Here is a 20,844-nt window from a genome sequence, read left to right as displayed (position 1 = left end):
GGGGGGGTCCCTTTTAACGGGGTTCCGTTTCCCCTTCCTCTCCCTCCACCAGTCAGGCTTCTAGTGTGTGGTCTCCACTCGGCGTCTCTCACCCAGCACCCGTCCCTGCTCTCCCTGCGGACAAACACCCAGCAGCATGACAGGCCTCCGGTCCACGTGGGATAGCTATGGAGGGGGACGCCGAGGTGTCGGATGCCTGCGCTTGGGCCATACAGTGTCGCAGACTGGGCTCGGGGCTCGCCGAGAGTCCCTGGGGCGGGTGTGGGGCTGGGCGTCAGGGGAACTCTCACTCACCGCCCGATCTCCCCTCCGGTCTCAGCAGAGTCTCCCTAAGTGCCGCTCACAGCCGCCGCGAGATTTCCAGCCGGGTCCCAGGAACTCCGAGCAGCCTCCTGAGGATCCCACGTGGCTCGCAATCTCCTCCACTTTGGACCTGTGATCCCCTGGATCTGGCGAGTACCGGTGCCCTTCTTCCCTGCAGGTCATCAGGCTTGCTTCCACGTCCTGTGAGGTCACCGCACTGTCTACCATCCTCGGGTCTGAGCGGTCGATCATTTAAGATGACGACGGTTCTTCTCCTTTTTTCATGGGACGCCGGGTTCACCTACCAGCTTGGTCCAGGTCAGGGGGGGAGAGTAATAAGGCCTCCGGACCCTGATCCGTTCTATCTGGACCCGCTGATGTTCTCTGGGTCTCCTCCAGCGGGTGCCTGTTGTCCTCAGGGATCACGCCGTTCGGGCCTCGCCGCCTCTAGTGCCCTGCCTGGTATCAGTACTGGGAGGCTCCTTGGGGGTGCCAGTGTGGTTGAGGCTGGAAAATGGGGTCTCCCCCTTCCAGGGGTGTTCCAGAGACGTGGATGGTGGAATCTGACAGATGTATTTTCAGCAGGGGAGCAGGATGTCAGTCGATGTTCAGGAGCTCCCTCATCTACGTCTGCCTCTGACAGCGGCCATTTTGGACTCCACGGCTGTTTCTCTTGATCCCCTGCCTCCATATTTGAATAGAGAAAACAGGGCAAGTCACTACCACATACCTATTGCAAGGGAGAACAAAAGAATCAGACTTTCAGATTCAACATGCCAGAATATTTTTTCCCTGATCATCATGTATTAAGAAAAAAGTTGTCATGTTCCACAATATATTCGATGTTTGGCAAATCTGAATGCTTGACTTTTTTCTAATTTGAAGGCCTTAAGAAGTGTATTTCTCTTAAACCTGTCACCAGATTTGGTGACTATGAGCTGCGGCCACCACCAGTGAGCTGCTATATACAGCATTCTAACATGCTGTATATGAGAACCCAGGCCGTTGTGTAGAACATAAAAATTACTTTATAATACTCACCTAAATGGTTGGTTTGCTGCAGAATGGTCAGATGGGTGTCTCCGTTCTCCAGGTGCGGCACCTCCTCTTTCGGCCATCTTTGTCCTCCTTTCTTCTGAAGCCTGGGTGCATGATGCATCCTACGTCATGCACACACACCGGCATTGAGGTCCTGCGCAGGCGCACTACAATACTTTGATTTGCCCTTCTCAGGGCAGATCAAAGTGCATCTGCGCAGGACCTCAATGCCGGCCTGTGCGTCATGCACCCAGGCTTCAGAAGAAGGAGGAAAAAGATGGCCAAAAGAGGAGGCCATGGAAATTCACTTCAGTGCAGATTCTGCTATTTTTCTAAATCATAAAGGACCATCAACAGGTTAAACAAAATGAATATACTCATGTCAGAGCTTACCTCTCCAACTTCTCCTGGGCCTCCATACCCTAGACTTCCAGCTCTGATAAGGTCCAACAGGGCTCTGCACAAGCACGAGGGAGACCCCAGAGCATAATGATGAACATTACATTAATGGAGAATAACTTCTCTGTAAATTAAATTTCCTGGGAAAATCTCTTTCAACAGCCAAAGTTGGTTAATTAACATATGAAAGGATACCCTTTATCAGTTTTTGACCAGTGTAAACACACTGCTGATTATCAATGAATCAGCAAAATGTTTATTGGTGGTGAGATAAGGTCATTTATGCAGCAACAAACATTAGCCGTATAAATTGAATCTGCTAGTGATAACATGTTATACAATGATGAGCAAAAGATATCAATGTTTTAAACTTTTGACTTTTAAACTACATATCTCACAAATTGCTTTGAACATGAGACTACATTCATTTTAGAGACAGTCATTTTGGCTATCTCATATATAAATTTGACTTGCAGATTTAACATATCATTAGTTATGCAGATTCTTGTAATGTCACTGTATTGTTACTGTTTTGCTTCTAAAAATCTAAATTTTTATTATTTAGTTAGTATTGTGTAAATCTATCCTTGGTTTTCAACACTGCCTGAACTCTTCTGGCATGTTCTTAATCATTTTCAAGCATGCCTTGACCGATATCTGATCCCAGGTCTCTTCCACACTTTCCTAATGTTGGTGCATACTGGTGGACTCTCTTGGGTATGTATACAGCTTTTACTTCAACTCTACTCACAAGTGTTCAATTGGGTTGACATCTAGGGACTTTGGGGGCTAATCCAGCATCTCTACTTCATTGTCATTAAACCATTCCTTAATGATGCTCAACTTATGCTTCGAGTTGATGTCCAGCTGGAACACTGTGTCATCCTTTTCATACCCATACTACTTGATTGTACGAAGTAACTCATCTTATGGATACTCACGTATAGATCAGCATTGAGACCACCATTGATCTTGGTCAAGTAGCCAACATCTTTGGCTGGGAAACAACCCCATATCAATATGCTTCCTTCACAGAACTTCAAAGTTCTTTTTTCTAATAATCCTCGTCGATGAAGCTACCACAAAATGTGCGTTAGGTGTAAGGGACAAAGCACCAGGGGATCCTTCAGCAACAGCTAGCTATCTAGGAGGGAATTACTGGAACCTATACTACAAATACAGTCACTAATGTTGGACTCTATTGATTTGTATCTACACTAGTGAAGCTATTACCTCAAAGAAATTAGTGCCTATTGCAGCATCCTCCACATTTAAGTAAATAAATAATAAATAAATAAATACATCTTTATTTTTATATAGCGCTATCATATTCCGCAGCGCTTTACATACATCGGGAACACTGTCCCCATTGGGGCTCACAATCTAAATTCCCTATCTGTATGTTTTTGGAGTGTGGGAGGAAACCGGAGTACCCGGAGGAAACCCACGCAAACACGGGGAGAACATACAAACTCCTTGCAGATGTTGTCCTTGGTGGGATTCTAACCCAGTAAGTCGAAATCGACTACCAATAAGTGGTATTGACTTTTTATGATATGTTTTGGGATTTTTTTAAGCATACATTTTAACCCAATATAAGCTCTACAAGCTATAATCTAATCATGTTGAAATAATGGGCATTTACTGTTACATTGAATATCAAACGGCTTGATATGCTTATATGCAGGCTGGTCTCTTCAGTTATGTATATACTTGAATTTGTGCTTAATGCTTATTTGCACCTATACTGTTTATATCCATTGCCAATTTACTAATTTGTTCCTACTTTCTGTACTAGAGGACTATATTCCCTATTCTTTATATAATTCCTTTTAAAACATTGATTAATAAACATTGCCAATTAATTTACTTCAGTGTTTTCAATCTGAGGTCAAAAATTCCTAAAAACATCAGTTTTTTGTTCTGTAAGTATAAGGAGGTATTAAACATTTAATGTTAGTTAGGATGTTTTTTGCTCAGCAATAAGACCAGTATTGATCCTGGTGAAGTGTCTAATGACAACCCCACATCATCAGGCTTCATTCTCCAAACCTAACAGTTCCTTCAATTTCTCAATCTGTTAGCCCCTTTCTTCTTTGTCTTTTTTTCAAACCCATTTGCACCCATCAGAGCCGAGTCAATTGACTTTTTGTATCATAGCTACAAATCATCTTTTTTCCAATCTTCTACTGTCCACTTTTCAGAATTCTTTGCAAACTTGTGCCAATGCTACTTATGATGATATTGAAGTTGAGGCTTCTTCACCTTTTTTTCAGGATCCAGACTTTTGTAATGTGTGTTACACAGTGCTTGCATGGATGTCTGTGATCTCACTATTACAAATCTTATGAACCACCTCCATCACACCAGAACTGATAGACCTTATGATGAGCCAACTGGTTGACTGTGATATTTCATCTGGACATCGACATCTTTGCTTTTGAATGGATGGACGAACTTCATTTTATATTCTTCAAACTTTCATAGCACTCACATGATGCAGTTTGTCAAGTTTCTCAGCCGAGAGACCGCTATCAATGAGCTGGATGATGCTGATTCCTTTTTCTTGGGAAATTTTCTTCATGGCTTCTCCTCAATTTGAACCAGTGACCTTTCACTTGGCAATCAACCTAATAAACACTGAGCTATTATGGAATGTGAAAACTGGTAATAATTTGTAGTATACAGGAAAAATATTGTTTTCAATACCAGAAGTAAAACACTAACACTAACTAACTGCAATAAAAGTAGATCTGTGTAATTATATTTATACATTGCTTAGCATGGTAACTTTATCTGGCTACACTTAGGTCTGGTCATCAGTGCTTAAGAAATTGGTTAATTCCCAACTTCTTCAGTCTTACTGGCTAATCTACTATTCATTATTAATACATTTAGTGATGTTTCAGACATTATGTTAATATACTGTTCGTAGATACAAAGTAAATGTTCTGCAATAAGAAAAGTATAATGTTCACATGAGTAATAAAATAACTGCAGAAAAAGCCTCCACATGAGAAAGGGAAAACAAAAATTTATGAGAATGGGGAGGATCCATTTCAGTAAAATAAATTAATTTACTAATGAATATTTGGAAAGGTTTTAAAAAACAATAAATCTATACTTTTTGAATGCAATAACTAAGACTTGCTATCAGACGCTATAAGCTTGCCATAAAAATGCAAAGTATGACTTCTCACTGAAACTCAAAGTTAACTTTACTTCATGGCATTGGGTACTTAACTCCTGCTGGTCATTAGCCACATTCTAGGTGAAAATATCTATGTGCATGTTATATAGTATGCATGAAACTTATTTGCTCATAATGTAGTATCTTAATAGTTGATGGCATGCTTATTTTCGCATGCTAGGATAATCCTAAAATTCTAATATGTCACGCATCAGCACAACTACTGCGCCTATATTGTGCGCCAATGCTAATTGGAAATTTATTAACTTAAAACAACTGCACTATATAGATTGTATACAGTCATATGGGACACTATGTTCAAAGTGCATCGTACTGTTTGTAACATCTGTGCCCAAAGAGTCAACTCTATAGCCAAACTAGAGATGACTTCATCGACTTTATCAACTACTAACATTTAAGCAGAGCCTGGACACCTTTCTTAAAAAATTTAATATTACCAGTTATGTATATTAGATTTTATGACAGGGTGTTGATCCAGGGAACTAGTCTGATTGCCCTATGTGGAGTCAGGAAGGAATTTCTTTCCCCATTGGAGCTGGTTTGACACATTTTGGTTTTTTTTGCCTTCCTCTGGATCAACATGTTAGGCAATGGGTTGAACTAGATGGACTTAGAGTTTCCCTTCAACCTTAAAAACTATGAAACTAGAGAAAGCTCATGATCACGTTTATAAAAATTGAATCCTCAGATGTGCCTCATCAAATATCAGTGACCTCCCTAGTTAGGTTCCCCTCACAGTTTAAGAAGCAAAGAAAACTGTAAGAACCTACTTTAGGGCCTGAACTGGAAGGCAAAAAGAATTTTTAGCAAGATGAAGTCCAAACAATGTAATAGCACTGAAAAGGTTACTTGCATGAGGAAAAAAATAGTAATATATACTATAGATTCTAGAGCTTAAAAATTATTAAACAAATAAATGCTAAAAGTGTTAGCTATTCATGTTACCTAAAAAGCATTGGGTTACTGTAATGCTTGTCACTAAATTACGGCGTCGCATGAACGGAAGGGTAGTCAGTAGAGTCGGGGTCTGGTTACAGGAGGTCATGTATAATCATAATGGGTAAACAGAGACGTAGTCAGAGCACAATCCAAGGGTCATAATACCAGAAGACCATGTAGTAATAAAAGAGAGCAAGCAAAGATGAAGTCAGATAACAGTCCAGGGTCCAAGACAGGAATGTACGACAGGAATAGGGAGCGTGCAGAGGGAAGTCAATTAACAGTCCGAGGTCAGAATACCAAGGTCAGAATACTAGCAGACATACAAACTATGGCTACACAGCAGAGCCAGAGAATTTAACTGGCAGAGCTCTGGGGGGAAAGCTCAGTAAGGCCTTTTTCACATGTCAGGGAAAAACACAGACGTTTTTCATTGATGTGTAAAAAACGCATATGTCCCTCCGTGTGCCGTGATTCATGGCACACGTGGGTTATCCATATGCAATTCCTGATACGTGATCCGTACTCCGTGATTGCACATGATGATAAACTTACCTACCCCGTCCCTGCTGTCCATGATGCTAAAGTCTCTGGCTCTGCTGCTCTGGCCGCTGTGTCTCTCCCCTCTGCAGCTAGTTCTGGGTCAGCTCTGGCTGCATACATGAATATGCATACCAGTAATGAGCCGGCAAGGAAGAAGCAGAGCGCAGCTGCCGAACAGAGCATCGCTGGAGACGGATGTGTTGAAAATGCTTTTTATATTCAATGTCCGTGTTTTTCTGGTACATGTTTCATGGAGCACACCATAGTGTGGTCCGTGGGACATCACTGATGCTAGAAAAAAATGGACATGTCTCTGTGCGGCAATCACGGACACACGTGTACCCCGCACAGAGACACGGTCAGTGAAAAATCACTGATGTGTGCGCAGACCCATTGATTTTAATGGGTCTGCGTATGTCCGTGATTCTAGTATGTATAAAAACTGCAACATACGTACCAGAATCACTGATGTGGGAAACAGGCCTAACGAAGCCTGAGCAATTGGAACAGGTGAGTAACCAGCACCTCCCAGAACCAACCTGGACTCCAGTATAGTGACCAAGCTAATAGTTCATTATCAACGACGGTGCCGCAGATAATTCCAAGGGCAAGATGCTCTGCACAAAGGTATAGACACACTGCCAGATCTGTAAGTGCTGCAGAGCATCTTCATAGACAAATTGCTGTGAACAAGGAATGGACCCACTGTCAGAGCTGTAAGTGCCGCAGAGCATCTCCAGGTCTGTGAGATGCTCTACACAGAGAATTGTGAGAGTTACCATGTAAATGGGTTTATATCTCCTGTTGAAGAGGAGTACTAGATGATTGTCTGTTTTTTTTTTTTTGTAACTCCTGCATTAAGAGTACTACAGACATATATAGCTATCACTATCCTTTTCCACTTTCCACTTAGTGGGGTCCTGAAAATGGGCATATTACAAATGTCTGAGGTACATAAAAAGGAAAAAGAAAATAAATGAAAGGTAAAATGTATTTCATACATTTTTTCAAATATTGACATTTGTTTTGTTTACACAAGTAAATATTGCTTATGTACTGGACATATTGCACTGACATCAAAGTTGATACATAGAGTATAGCTATAGATTGAAAAGGGACAAATTATTACTAGGCATGATCGAATACTTCAATTATTCGGCTTCACGAATATTTTCCGAATACCTCGCCGCTATTCCATTATTCGCGAATATTTGATGCGCAATGTAAGTCTATGGGAAACCCGAATAACAACTATTCAGAACTATTCGGACTTCCCATAGACTAACATTGCGAATCGAATAGTCGAATAGCGGCGAGGTATTCGGAAAATATTTGCAAAGCCAAATAATCAAAGTATTCAATCATCCCTAATGATTACCTATTTGTTTTCTTCATTCTTGGCTTAAGGGGGCTTTACACGCTGCGACATCGCTAATGCGGAGTCATTGGTGTCACGGAATTTGTGACGCACATCCGGCCGCATTAGCGATGCCGTTGCGTGTGACACCGATAAGCGATTTTGCATCGTTGCAAAAACGCGCAAAATCGCTAATCGGAGACATGGGGGTCCATTCTTAATAATCGTTACTGCAGCAGTAACGAAGTTGTTCCTTGTTCCTGCGGCAGCACACATCGCTGCGTGTGACGCCGCAGGAACGAGGAAGCTCCCCTTACCTGCCTCCCGGCTGCTATGCAGAAGGAAGGAGGTGGGCGGGATGTTACGTCCCGCTCATCTCCGCCCCTCCGCTGCTATTGGGCGGCGGTTCAGTGACGCTTCAGTGACGTCGCTGTGACGCCGCACGGACCGCCCCCTTAGAAAGGAGGCGGTTCGCCGGTCACAGCGACGTCGCCGGACAGGTAAGTATGTGTGACGGCTCTGGGCGATGTTGTGCTGCACGGGCAGCGATATGCCCATGTCGCGCAACAGATGGGGGCGGGTACCCACACTAGTGATATCGGGACCGATATCGCAGTGTGTAAAGTAGCCTTTAGTTTGGGAACAACTATTATTGCCTGCAGATATACTGCATAGGTAATGTGACGCCCTGGACAAGCCAGGGGTCACAGGTAATGGCATCACCACACCCTACACCCCGGTTAGGCACACCTAAGCTAGACCTGAAATCCTTGTTGCCTTCCCCAGGGGCTGATATCCACACCAGGGGGTGGAGCCAGGTGGTTGGTCTCCACCCACCGAGGAGTTCACAGTCCTGGAGGAGGGAGAAACACAGGCAGTTGAGCTCAGGCAGAGCTTGAGTGCAGAGAGAGTTAGAGTGAAGCTAGGGAAGTGAGAGGAGAGATTAGGTTTGGAGTTTGAAGTAGAAGGAGGGACAGTAGTGAAAGAGAAAAAGTGACAGTTTGAAAGCCTGAAGTTGGTCCGGATGTGTGCCCCGGACCGAGACAGCAAGGTTAGCAGACGGCGTTGACCGTCTGCAGGAGTGGCCTATCAGAGTTACCGTAAGGACCGCGGACGGGTGGTGGCCCGGCGGTACCGGACCGGTACACAAGGAGAAGCCAGCACCATTGGCAGGGGCCTTTCGGATCCCGGCAAGGCTAGGAGTCGCCGTGAATTTGCCAAATCCGTCAGTGAAGGGGACCTCCGGGTCTCCAAACAACTAAGTCCCGATTGAAGGCAACAGTCCAACCGTATGAGAGAGATACCGCCACCGCCAAGGCACCAGTTTCTCAGGGCCAGCGCCTGCAGGCAAAGAGGGGCTCCTCCGGCCCATATCCAAGTCGGGGAGCGGGTTACCGGTGGGAATCCATCGCTACCAACATTGAACATATGTGCAGGAAAAGAGAGACAGTCACCGTTACCTACCGGGGAAAAGCAACAGCAGCCGTCCGTGGAAACCGTCCTTCCAGCCGTGTGTTTTACCGAGAATAGTGTCATCGTCTCAGGCTGAGTGCGTACCTCCGTGCCGTGCGGCACAGCGCTGCCCCCGCGACCCTGCACCTCACTAGGCCCCGCACCTGGCCTGCCATCCCTCATCCTCCACCCCATCACTGGGCCCCGGGACAACCAACTCCTACCCACGGAGGGGAGAACTAACAACTCTGCTGCTCCCTGTCACCGCTCCCGGGATCCCCATACAGAGCAGCGGTGGTGTTATCAAAAATCACCACAACCGTGGGTGGCGTCACGGACATTAAATCCCCAAAACCAAATGCCTTTTCACTCACGGGCGAGGAGCGCTGCTCGAGTCCCCGGGATCCGGCCCATCACTCGAGCCACCGAGCAGCAGCGGCCGCAGCAGCAGCGGCAGCCGGACCCGAGCAGTGGGAGAGCGCAGCGTCCCCTCCTCCGCCCGCGACAGTAATTCTTGACGTGGAATTATAATTGGATTGAATTAAAAGTGGATTGAAATGTAAAAAGAAAAAAAAGAAATGCAATTTCACCACTGTATTTTGAGCTTTGCTTTTAGTACGTCCATTGCATGGTAAATATGACCTGACAGCATGATCTTCCAGGTAAATATCATTACACTGATATCAAACTTCCATTGATTTCTTTAGCTGAAGTTTGGAAAGTCCCACAACATTTGCATTTTTATATTGATTGAGGTGTTTGAGGTCTTGTCTTTTTCCACTGCAAGATGATGGTTTTACTGATGCTAATTTGGTGTACATACAGAATTTTGACACACTAGGCTGTTTCATAGAAAAATGTAGTTTAATAGCTGCCAGGCACAGAGCCGCACAGGAGCCTAGTTGGACATGCAGTTCCCCAGTGGTTTTAACCCAGCTGCTCCCCTGAGACGTCAGATCTCTCCCTGTACATGTGTATAGGGACAAACATGTCAATCCAGGGAAGTTGGGGAGAATCTGCTTGAGAGCCCCTTGTCTAGATAGTCTCCCATGCGGCTTGGTTCCCAACAGCTATATTCAGCCTTTCAGCCATGGAATCTGTCAGTTTCTTAATCTATTGATGATCAACCTTTTGGATAGAACCAACCACAGTCTCACAGACACTGTTCAGAGGCATGTACTGTCTCCAAAACTGTCACTCATGCATTTAAAGTAAGAAAGATCTTTGAATTCTCAACAGGGTTTTGGTCAGGTGAGGAAGGGCCATGTCATTATTCTTTTATCTTTAAGATGTAAAAAGCCAAGCAATGGCGTATTGGGATGTATTAGATGGAGCATTGTTCTTCACAAAAATACTTTTCTTCAAAGATGCAGATTTTTTTATGTACTATTACTTGAAGAAAGTGACTTTGAAAAACATGCAGTAGGTTAGAGAGATTATTTTGAGCTCATCTTCAACAAAAAAAGGTTAAACTAGCTCCTCATCTTTAACTGCTTTACAACCTTGGACGCATTGCTTCATCCAAGGTCATGTCCCTGCCTTTGATGTGGGCTTGCCGAACCTGTCTCTTTCCCTACATTTGTCAACTGATCTGATCAGCCAATATGTGACTTAAACAGCCATGGGTGGATTCAAGATTAACACTCACTGGTGGGTACCGCACCATTCCCAGCTCCCATTGGCGGCCTTGTGACATGATCACGGGGCGCCAATGGCAATGGGTTGTCATAATAGCCAGGGGTGAGCTGATTACACCTTTGTCGGTTATGATGAACTCCTTGTGAATGGTGGCTATAAGCCATCGGTCATAGTTGATGATTTCTACTGTACATAGCAGTGTTGATGCACTGCTCCGTATAGCACAAATAATCAGATGATCGCAGCTTCAACCCTCTTATGGGACTACTAAATACAGTAAAAAGGGTGAAAATTTAAATAAATAAAAAACAAAAGTTCAAATCACCCCTAATTTTCCCAGTTGAAAATAAAACAAAATAAACCCCCCCACACACATACTTCGTATAGCTACATTCAGAAATAATTAATCTATCAAATATAAAATACATTAATCAGATTGGTACACAGTTTAAAGGAAAACAAAATTAAAACACCATTTAAGCAAAGAGATGAGTGAACCCAAGGTTCGTTGTTCGTACCAAACACAGACTTTATAAAAAAAAAAAGAGTTCAGATTTGGAGTTTTGGTGCTTTCCGTATCAACATCCCTTGTACGAGTATTGCTGGGCTTAGGCACGCTCAGTGCTCAGCCCAGTGGGAGAGACTTGCAGATCTTGAATGGCTCGCACTGGGGATAAAAACAGCATGATGAGATGTAGTGTGCAACCCCCAAAAATATGGAAAAACCCCACCCTCAGAAGGGATCTGATTATGGCTGGCTGCATGTGTGCAGAGGCCTGACCTGCCCAATTAGTGAATTCCAGTGGGGTTCAGGTCAAGTTCGGGTCCCAAACCGATCTTAAATTAAAGTTCAGTTGCACCTGCCAAACCAAACTTCAACGGGTCTGCTCATCTCTAATTAAGAAGTGATCAAAACATTGCATCTTCCCAAAATTAGTATAAGGAAAAATTTCAGTGTGCAGCGCAATAAAAGACCCCACATAGCCCCAGGTCCCAAAAATGAAAACATGTATTTTGGAAAATGGTGCTAAAAGCGAAATTGGTTTTTTTTTACAAATTTAAAATGAAAAAAAGAAAAACTATATATGTTTGGTATGTACGTGCTCATAGGGACCTGTAGAATCATACTGCTAAGTCAGTTTACTAATATGGTAAACAAAAAAAACAATAAAGCTATTGTGGAATTGCACTTTTCTTTTAAATTTCACATTTTCCAGTACACTATATGATAAAACTACCAGTACCTAACTTCCATCTTAATTCTCTTGGAGGTGAAGTGTGGGTCTGTGCCCATTACTAATCCAGTTATTGGTCCATCCATCTGTTCAGTAAAGAGTCACTTTCCTTTCATCAAATCATAAAACCTTTGAAAGTTCTGTCTTCAAATATTTCTTGCCCACTCCTAATGTTTCAACCTATGTGTCTTATTAAAGGGAACCAATCACCAGGATTTTCGTGTATAACTTAAGTCAGTGCTATACTGGCCCTATCAGGCTGATTCTATACATACCATTAGTAGTCAGCTTGGATGTTTAGGTTTTGAAATCCAAGAAAGTAAAGTTTATAAAATCATCAGCTTCTTGAGTGACAGCAGCTGAGGATCAGATAATATCTGGGGGGTATTCAGAGTAATCCCCTCCTCCTGCTAGAATTAGCATAAGTATTATACAATGAATGTAACTTTTCACTTCCAGGACCTATGGTGAGGTCATACCCATTTGATAAGAAGGGGCGAGGCCTCAGGCAACAGAAAAATGTTGCTTCCTGATATCAGCTTAGTTGGCTGAGGCCCCGCCCCTTCTGGTCACATGGGAATCACCTCACCACAGGTCCTGGAAGTGAAAAGTAAATTGATTGTATAATACTTATGCTAATTCTAACAGTGGAGGGGATAACTATGACTCCCCCCCCCCAGATATTATCTGACCCTCAGCTGCTGTCACTCAAGAAGTTGATGATTTTATAAACTTTACTTTCTTGGATTTCAAAACCTAAACATCCGAGCTGACCACAAGTTATGTTGAGGATCAGCCTAATAGTGCCAGTATAGCACTGGCTTTAGGTTATATACGAATATCCTGGGGATTGGTTCCCTTTAAGTTGTGTTCAGGTTTTAGGCTTCCTTACCTTGACCATGTCTCTGAACTGTAAGAGGATGCAGGAGTCAATGAACTATAGATCATCTTCTGCTCGCTGAAGGCAATAAGACCAGAGAGGAGTGACATGCCAGTAAGGGGACAGTTTTGGAGCAGTTACTATATATGAAAGGCCTGGCCCGCATGAGAATTTGAGGAGTCGGCAACATAAGTCGGAAGGGAGCGATCGTGTGAGCAGCAGACCAGGCTCACAGATACCATTGCTAAGGTAGAGCCACATAGTGATCAGTTCCAGAAGACTACAGAAGGAACTCATATACCAAATACCAAACACCAACTACAAAAGGAACCCAAAGATTGCATACAGAACACCCACTACAGAAGGAACCAGAAGACTGAATATCAGATACTGACTCCAAAAGGAACCCAAAGATGGAATACTGAATACCGACTACAGAAGGAACCCAAAGACTGAAACTGTACACCAGCTGAAAAAGCAAATAGAGGACCAAATACAGAACACCAACTACAGAAGGAACCTGAAGACTGAATACCAAACATGGACTATAGAAGGAACTCGAAGACCAAATACTGAACACTGTCTCCAGAAGAAGCCAGGACATCGGAGTGAGCCAGACCGTTGCTTCCTGTACAAATATATGATACTAAGTAAGGAAAACAGTAGCAAAATATTGGATAGTTCTGTGAGCAGTGCACACGCAATTTCTTAGCAATTTCTAGAGTGCTGTATCCCACTGTAAGAATTTAACAGTTTTTGACTTTTTACAGTCAGTTTAATTTCTTTTTTGGCTCACTTTGCTCATTCATGTTTATATAAATATAAATGTGGTCGAAATATTCAGCTGTCTAACAATTGTGCACACAGTATATTGCAAACTCTCAGCTGCTAGGGTAACCCATCCACTGTGCATGAGCACCAACAACTGCTACATTTACATGCCACTGTCAGAAATTGACAACAGCATTTAAATGATTAACATCAGCAATCAGAGTTCAACTTCGGCAGCTTCTGTTAGATACTGTTGCCGGCTATGAAACATCTACCAGTGTGGTGGGAGATCAGCTCCAGAACCTTCTCTATACACACTCACTCCAGTGCTGATGTACCTTTACATCATTTTGCTTTAAAATGAACCTGTAATCTGATATATCAACATAGTTGTTTGGAGACCCGTTTTTCACAACAAGTGTCCAAAATGTGACACCTACTTAAAAATACACTAATACAAAGGGGCATAATGATTACAGTTGCAGAGATCACAACTGTGACCGCGCGTCGGGGTGGAGAGGGCCCCTCAACTCCACTGCTTACTTCAGCTGGATGGGTGTCCTCTTTCTACTCAGAGACTGGCAGCTGATATCGGTGTGCCATGACTGGGGGCACATGGCAGTGAAATTATGTGACAAGGACACTGTAAGGTGGGGTGGAGCAGAGGGAGGTGATTAGAATGCTTTTTTATACAGAAGCAGAACAGGTACTATATATACAATGAAGGGACCCAGGATAAGGACACATATATCTAGATGGGCCAAGGATGGGGACATATAGACCAGGATGAGGGACATATGTGTCACCCCGAGGGATACCGATCCAGTTTCAGGGATGCCACAGGGTCTTCTTCTGGATATATGTCAACAGGTATGTCGGCTTTGTATATATATGTCGTGACGCCACTCACAGCTTGCGGACAGGGATATGGGTGACCGCCACAGCAAATTTAACGAGCGTCTGGGGCTGATGGGGTCTGCAGTTGGACGGTGTGGCCTCCCGTGAGTGAGGCTGGCCCCAGGGGCTCGGGTGTGTAGGATAGCGGGTCAGGAATAACTCAGGCTCAGTCCAATAGTCTTTCAACTGCTTTTTACTCACTTTGATGTTGCTGTGAGCTGACCCGGGCGATGCTTCAATAAACCAGGTGAAACCAGGTACCCTTCAAGCCAGTCTGAGGGTGACACTTAGCTTGCCTTCCTCGCACTTCTGTTTTCGGATAACCCCCTGACCTGAAGTACCATGGGGGTCTATCCAGGGAGTTGCAACTGCCTTTTCTCCCTTTTTGGACCGTTTGCCGGCAGCGTGGACCAGATGAGATGGCTTCTAGCTCTGTCTCCTTATGGGTCCCTGCGTTGCTGCTGAGGCTAAGACTCTGTGTGGTTGGTGAAGTACTTGTAGTTCCCCTCACCGGCAGGTTTAGCAGATAGTTAAAACTGAAGTCTGCTCTAGGGACCTGTTCCCCATGCGTGCCTAGTCATCAGGAGCACCTTTTCAGCATCCTCACTCGATGACCGTTCTCCCCCACTAACTGTCACTACACCATGCAGGGTCTGACTAGTGCGAGTGCGTGTCTGCGTCTCCTAGCAACCACCGCTAACCACTACCAGACTGGCTCTCTCCACTCCTTTCCTGACAGCCTCTGCACTTTAGCTCCCAGTCCCTCTACTACACCTCTTGTAAAGAATTGAAAGCTAGACCCCTCCTGGGACTGCCCAAGGGTCCCCTCTAAAGGTGGGGGAGACATGGTTGCTATGTGTCTGTGCGTACACTCCTCATTCTGATCCTTGGGAATACCTGGAAGTACTGTCCCAGCATGGGTGCAGTACTCAGTGGTGCCTGACCGGGCCACATTTATATACCAGGATGGGTTGAGGATAGGGGACATATATAACATGATGGGCCCAGTATGGGGGACATATATACCAGGGTGGGGATATATTTAACAGCATGGACACAGTATGGGGAACATGGGAACATATATACTAGGATGGGGGACAAATATTCCAGGATGCGGGACACATATACAAGGATGGGCTCAGGATGGTGATCATATATACTAGGATGAAGGACATATTTACCAGTACTTAAGACATATACACCAGGATGGGGGACATATTTAAAAGGATTTTGGACATACAGTACATACCAGGATGGGAGCCATATAGACCATGATGGTGAACATATAAACCACCATAGGGGACATATACCAGGACAGGCACGGGATGAAGGCCATATATACCAGGATGGGGGACATATATACAAGGATGGGGAACTTATATAGCAGGATGGGTGACATGTATACTAGAAAGGGGCCTAGGATGGGGGCAATAGTACAGAATGAGGAGATTGCTATATAATGGGAGGGCAGATAACACATATGTCTTTACAGGATTAACAATGCTACAAGAGCCACACATCTGACTAACATGCATGGGGTGGTCCCAGGTCCAAATCTTGCACATGGGACCATCAGGCTTTAGTTACACCAGTGCAAATACACATCCCCTAATATGCTTCAAACCAATACGCAATCAAGTTTGCACAGCTTAGAGTTTGAAAATGTGCATACAAATATAAATGTGGTCAAAATACTCAGTTCCCTAATAACTTGCATGTTGTGGACACTGGACAGCCATACACAGCCCCATCTGAGGAAGTCAACGCAAAACATGTGTCAAGGGTGTCTTTGGTGAATATACCGCATGGTAGCATGATTTATTTCTATACGATAGTCCCACCTTAGTCTAAGTTCACATGTCCGGTAATCATCCGTTATTATGGATCTGGCAGCAATCATTGGCAAAAATGTGTAAACACAAATTTTGTTTGTTTTTATTGAAAAAAGGAATTCAGCTTGATTCATTTTTTTTTTTTTAATATTGAAGTCTATGGAAAACTAATCAGTTAATTAGTTAATCAGTTAATTATTTGAAACAGATCCAGTAAGGAAAAAAAACCCCAGATTATTTAAAATGAAGAAAAACAGATGGCTGATTAAAGGATGTTTTCCTTAGACTTCAATATTATAAAAACGGATATAGCTGAGATCAATTTTGAAAACATGGACATAAAAGTTGTGTTTGTATAACTTTTTTGACATTGGATTGCTGTTGGATCCATTCTAAAGGTGGCTTTATATGCTGCGATGCGTGCGTACCCACCCCCATCATTTGTGCAACACGGGCAAATCGTTGACCGTGGTGCACAAAATCGCACGGACCTATCACACTACTTACCTGCCTAGCGACGTCGCTGTGACCGGCGACCCGCCTCATTTCTAAGGGGGCGGTTCATTCTGCGTCCCAGCTGCGTCACTAAGCGACCACCCAATAGAAGCAGAGAGGCGGAGATGAGCGGGACGTAACATCCCGCCCACTTCCTTCCTCAATGCCGGCGGCCGCTGGTAAGGTGAGGTTCCTCATTCCTGCAGTGTCACACATAGCGATGTGTGCTGCCGCAGGAACAACGAACTACATCGTCCAAGCAGCAGCAACAATAATTGAGATTAGGGGGGATGTCACCGATGAGCGATTTTGAACGTTTTTGCGACGATTCAAAATTGTTCATAGGTGTCACACACAACGACATCGCTAAAGCGGCCGGATGTGCGTCACAAATTCCGTGACCCCAACGACATTGCTTAAGCGATATCGTAGCATGTAAAGCCACCTTATTGGATGCTTACTGGACACGAGAACATAGTCTTATTAGCTGTTGTCACTAATATACTTCTCTATGGTATGCTGCATATTTCCCTTATACTGTGATCCAATTATTTTGCCCTATGTGAAGGAATGCAGCTTTCATGTGAGGTTTACTTAATTATTTTACATAGTAGGTTATATATTTTTACAACCATTTGATGATAAATCTAGGACTCCTATACTACCTATTGATTTTATGCATGCATATATTATGTTTCAAGTTCCTCTGAAATGGTAACTTAATTCTCACTGTGCACCTTTCTTCAACTGTGATATTGTCATTTTTTCTACTTTGTAGAGGAATGGGACTTCCATGTATTTTTTATATAGTTTTTTTTAACATTTTACCTTTCCATTGCAGAAATATCAAAGTAATTGGCACTAAATTAGTTAATTTTTTTTAGATCAGAGTGTTTTATGACAGTTTTCATGGGGGGGGGTGTACTACTTCTCCTTGTATGATGCTGACCAATCATAAGAAGGTATCAACAGAGCAAAAAAAGGAACACCCCTCCCACAATAGCTTAGAGCAGATTTCTGTGTATGAGATTTAATGACAGACATCAGGATCACCTGGTCTAACCTGCATTATTAGAATGCACAGATGACTAATACTTTTCAGATAAGGTCTCTGTAGGGGAAAGATGGCACAGCTGAGTTTAGCTGTGTCACATTACAAACCCTTCTATCACCTCCCCTCTATTCATACCCGTGTGAGCTTTTCTTTACTGCCTGCGCAGGGATGTGCAGTAATCACAGTTTTGGTTGCTGTACTCAGACAAATAGTATACAGCAGAGCACAATGTAATTATGTTTCACAAAGACATAGCCCAGAACATAGTCTTCCTGGGAGAGATGAAATGACAGCCCTGAGATCCTTGCAGAGGGCAAGTTGCTTGAAGTTAAAAGAAAAAAAAAATACCCATTATGAGCTTAAAATCTTGATTGATAATATCGCTGCAACAATGGTGAAATTAAAAGAAAAAAAAATGTTTTATTCACTATTACTGTACATCATGTGTCCAGTTCCACATGAAAAATCTGGTGAAAATCCTTCTTTCAAGGGAACCTGTCACCAGGCTTTTGACATCCAATCTGAGAGCAGTATATTGTAGAGTCAGAGAATCTGATACCAGCAATGTGTTACTTACTGTGAAACTTGCTATAATTTTCAAAATTCAATATTTTATCAGCCAGAGATTATCACTAGACGACTAGTAAACCTACTAAAATGTTGTCCATTAAATTCTTTATCTCAGTTCCAAACCTGCCCCCACCACTGATTAGCAGCTTTCTGTAAATTAGTGGTGTAGGCGAGGTTATAAAAAACTCGGCATTCAGAGAACTAGTTGATCAACAGCAGATTATATAGTGATTTTATCAACATGCCCAATAAGCCATAAATCACTGCAATCAGGATCTGTATCCCTACATTAAGATGTTCTCAGATGGGGAAGCAAAATCTTTGTGACAGATTATTTTTATGCCCCACAAACTAGTCATAGACATAGAGTAGCAAAGAAACAGAGGTTGGGGCAGCTTATTATACGAAATGGGCTTATATATTGATTAGTTAGCAGCATACATCGGGATTAATGTGTGGATATCAATATGCTTTATAAATAACTGTGTAAATCAAATATACAGTATGTGACACAAAATCCTTCAGAATAATATAAGGTACATTGAATTTTTCAGATAGAGGAGGAATTTAAATTGAACCTGTCAACACGATTTTGCAATCTAAATTAAAGACATGGCTGTATTGGTGCTGTAATACAGATTATATTTATACCATTGATTAATTATTCCGCTTTGTGGTTCTTTAACCCTCATTTGAAGTTTCCTGCTAATTAGATTTTGGTGCACTGGGGCTTGGCTGTATACTGGATCTTCTCCTCCCTGTCTATGCTTCCCCGGCCCCTCCCCCTGCCTCCAGTTTACCAATGACCTGCCTCTTCTATTTGAAATCTCAGCAGTGCTCTGTCATTCACAGACTGGGGACAGGCAGAGGGTCTGGAGAATCACAGACAGGGAGGAGAAGACCCAATGAACAATCCACCCCTGTGCATCGAAATCTAATTAGCAGAAGAGATGAGCAGTTCCGTGAAGGTTTAGTTTGCTGGCAGTAAATGAGCTGAGCCTCCACTGGTTCGAGCTTGACCCAAATGCTGAAGCAAGTAACTGATTGGCAGTTTGAGTCTCCGCCCACATACAGCCAGCCATAAGCAGATCACTTCCGGTGGAGGGTGGAAGAGTTTTTTCACACAATTTTTTGGTCTTGCACACTACATGTGATCACGCTGTTGTTTCCCCCAGTGTGCGCCGTTTAAACATTGCAAGTGGCTCACACAGGGCTGAGCACCAAGTGTACCTGAGCACAGCGTTGCTCACACGAGTGAAGTTTACATGTAGAGCATCTGAATACCAAACTCGAACCTTAATTTTTTAAGTTGGTGTTCTGTTCGAAAACCAAACTTCAGGTGTGCTCATCTCTAATTAGCAGAAAACTTCAAATGGTGATTAAAGAAGAACCACAAAGTGGATTTCTATACCAAAGATATCATTGTAATCAGTAATACATGGCCATTGCGGCCTTCTTTCTTTACATTACAAAATCGTGGTGACAGGTTCTCTTTAACAGTCAGTCACTGTGTGTCACATATAAAATATTATGGAATATTTGCACATTTGCTTTTTCCCATTGCGAGCAAATATCCTACAAATAAACATTAAAGTACATTTGTCCACTTTATGGAAATCCGAGTATCCTACTTTGTAACATCTAAAGATCTCATCAGGAGGCACACTATAAAAGCATGATATAAAGAGATATTTTGATGATAGCAATTTGCATTGTAAAGTTCAAAAAGTCACCTCTAAATTGCCTGAGCCGAATACTCAGTGATTTGTCATCACTTGCTAAAATAATAACAAAAATGCCAATTTTAAGAACCAGAGTTCCCACAGAGGTTTATGACAGATGATAAATTGAAAAGAAAGGGAGACAAGCAACCCAAAGAAAAAGGCAATTTGAGTGAGTCTTGCTCAGCATGGAATAAACTAAGAGGCTCGATGTTTTATTTTTAAACCACTTGCCTTGTAAGCTGTAAATTTCACCAACGCTATTTTGTCTGGTGATATGATGCCAGTACGCGCTCCGAGGAAGGGATATAGACTTGGACAATGTCATTGGTTCTGTCATACTAGTCTGCAGCTGAAAAAAAAAATACAATAGAAATAATGTATAAGAAATTATATTAAATAATATATCGTACTTTACTGATTAATTATAGTCATCAAACCACAGAAACCAAGCAATGAGATATCAGCATAACATGTAAGCCAACAGATGTCATCCCAAGTTAAATAAT

At 42.9% G+C, this 20,844-nt stretch overlaps 1 protein-coding gene across 1 annotated transcript in view; it reads right to left on the bottom strand.

Annotated features, from left to right (window-relative positions):
- The window catches only part of DOK6 (docking protein 6), an 802,283-nt gene that overhangs the window by 162,309 nt on the left and 619,130 nt on the right, over positions 1-20,844 (bottom strand). Inside the window, exon 7 of the mRNA XM_075316414.1 lies at positions 20,570-20,687. Within this exon, the coding sequence (XP_075172529.1) occupies positions 20,570-20,687 (118 nt within the window). The remainder of the gene's footprint in view (positions 1-20,569; positions 20,688-20,844) is intronic.

The sequence above is a fragment of the Anomaloglossus baeobatrachus genome, chromosome 6, assembly GCF_048569485.1.
Source record: "Anomaloglossus baeobatrachus isolate aAnoBae1 chromosome 6, aAnoBae1.hap1, whole genome shotgun sequence".
Lineage (NCBI taxonomy): Eukaryota > Metazoa > Chordata > Amphibia > Anura > Aromobatidae > Anomaloglossus > Anomaloglossus baeobatrachus.
The sequence above is the reverse complement of the archived record's forward strand: the minus strand, read 5'-3'. Positions and strand labels throughout refer to the sequence as shown.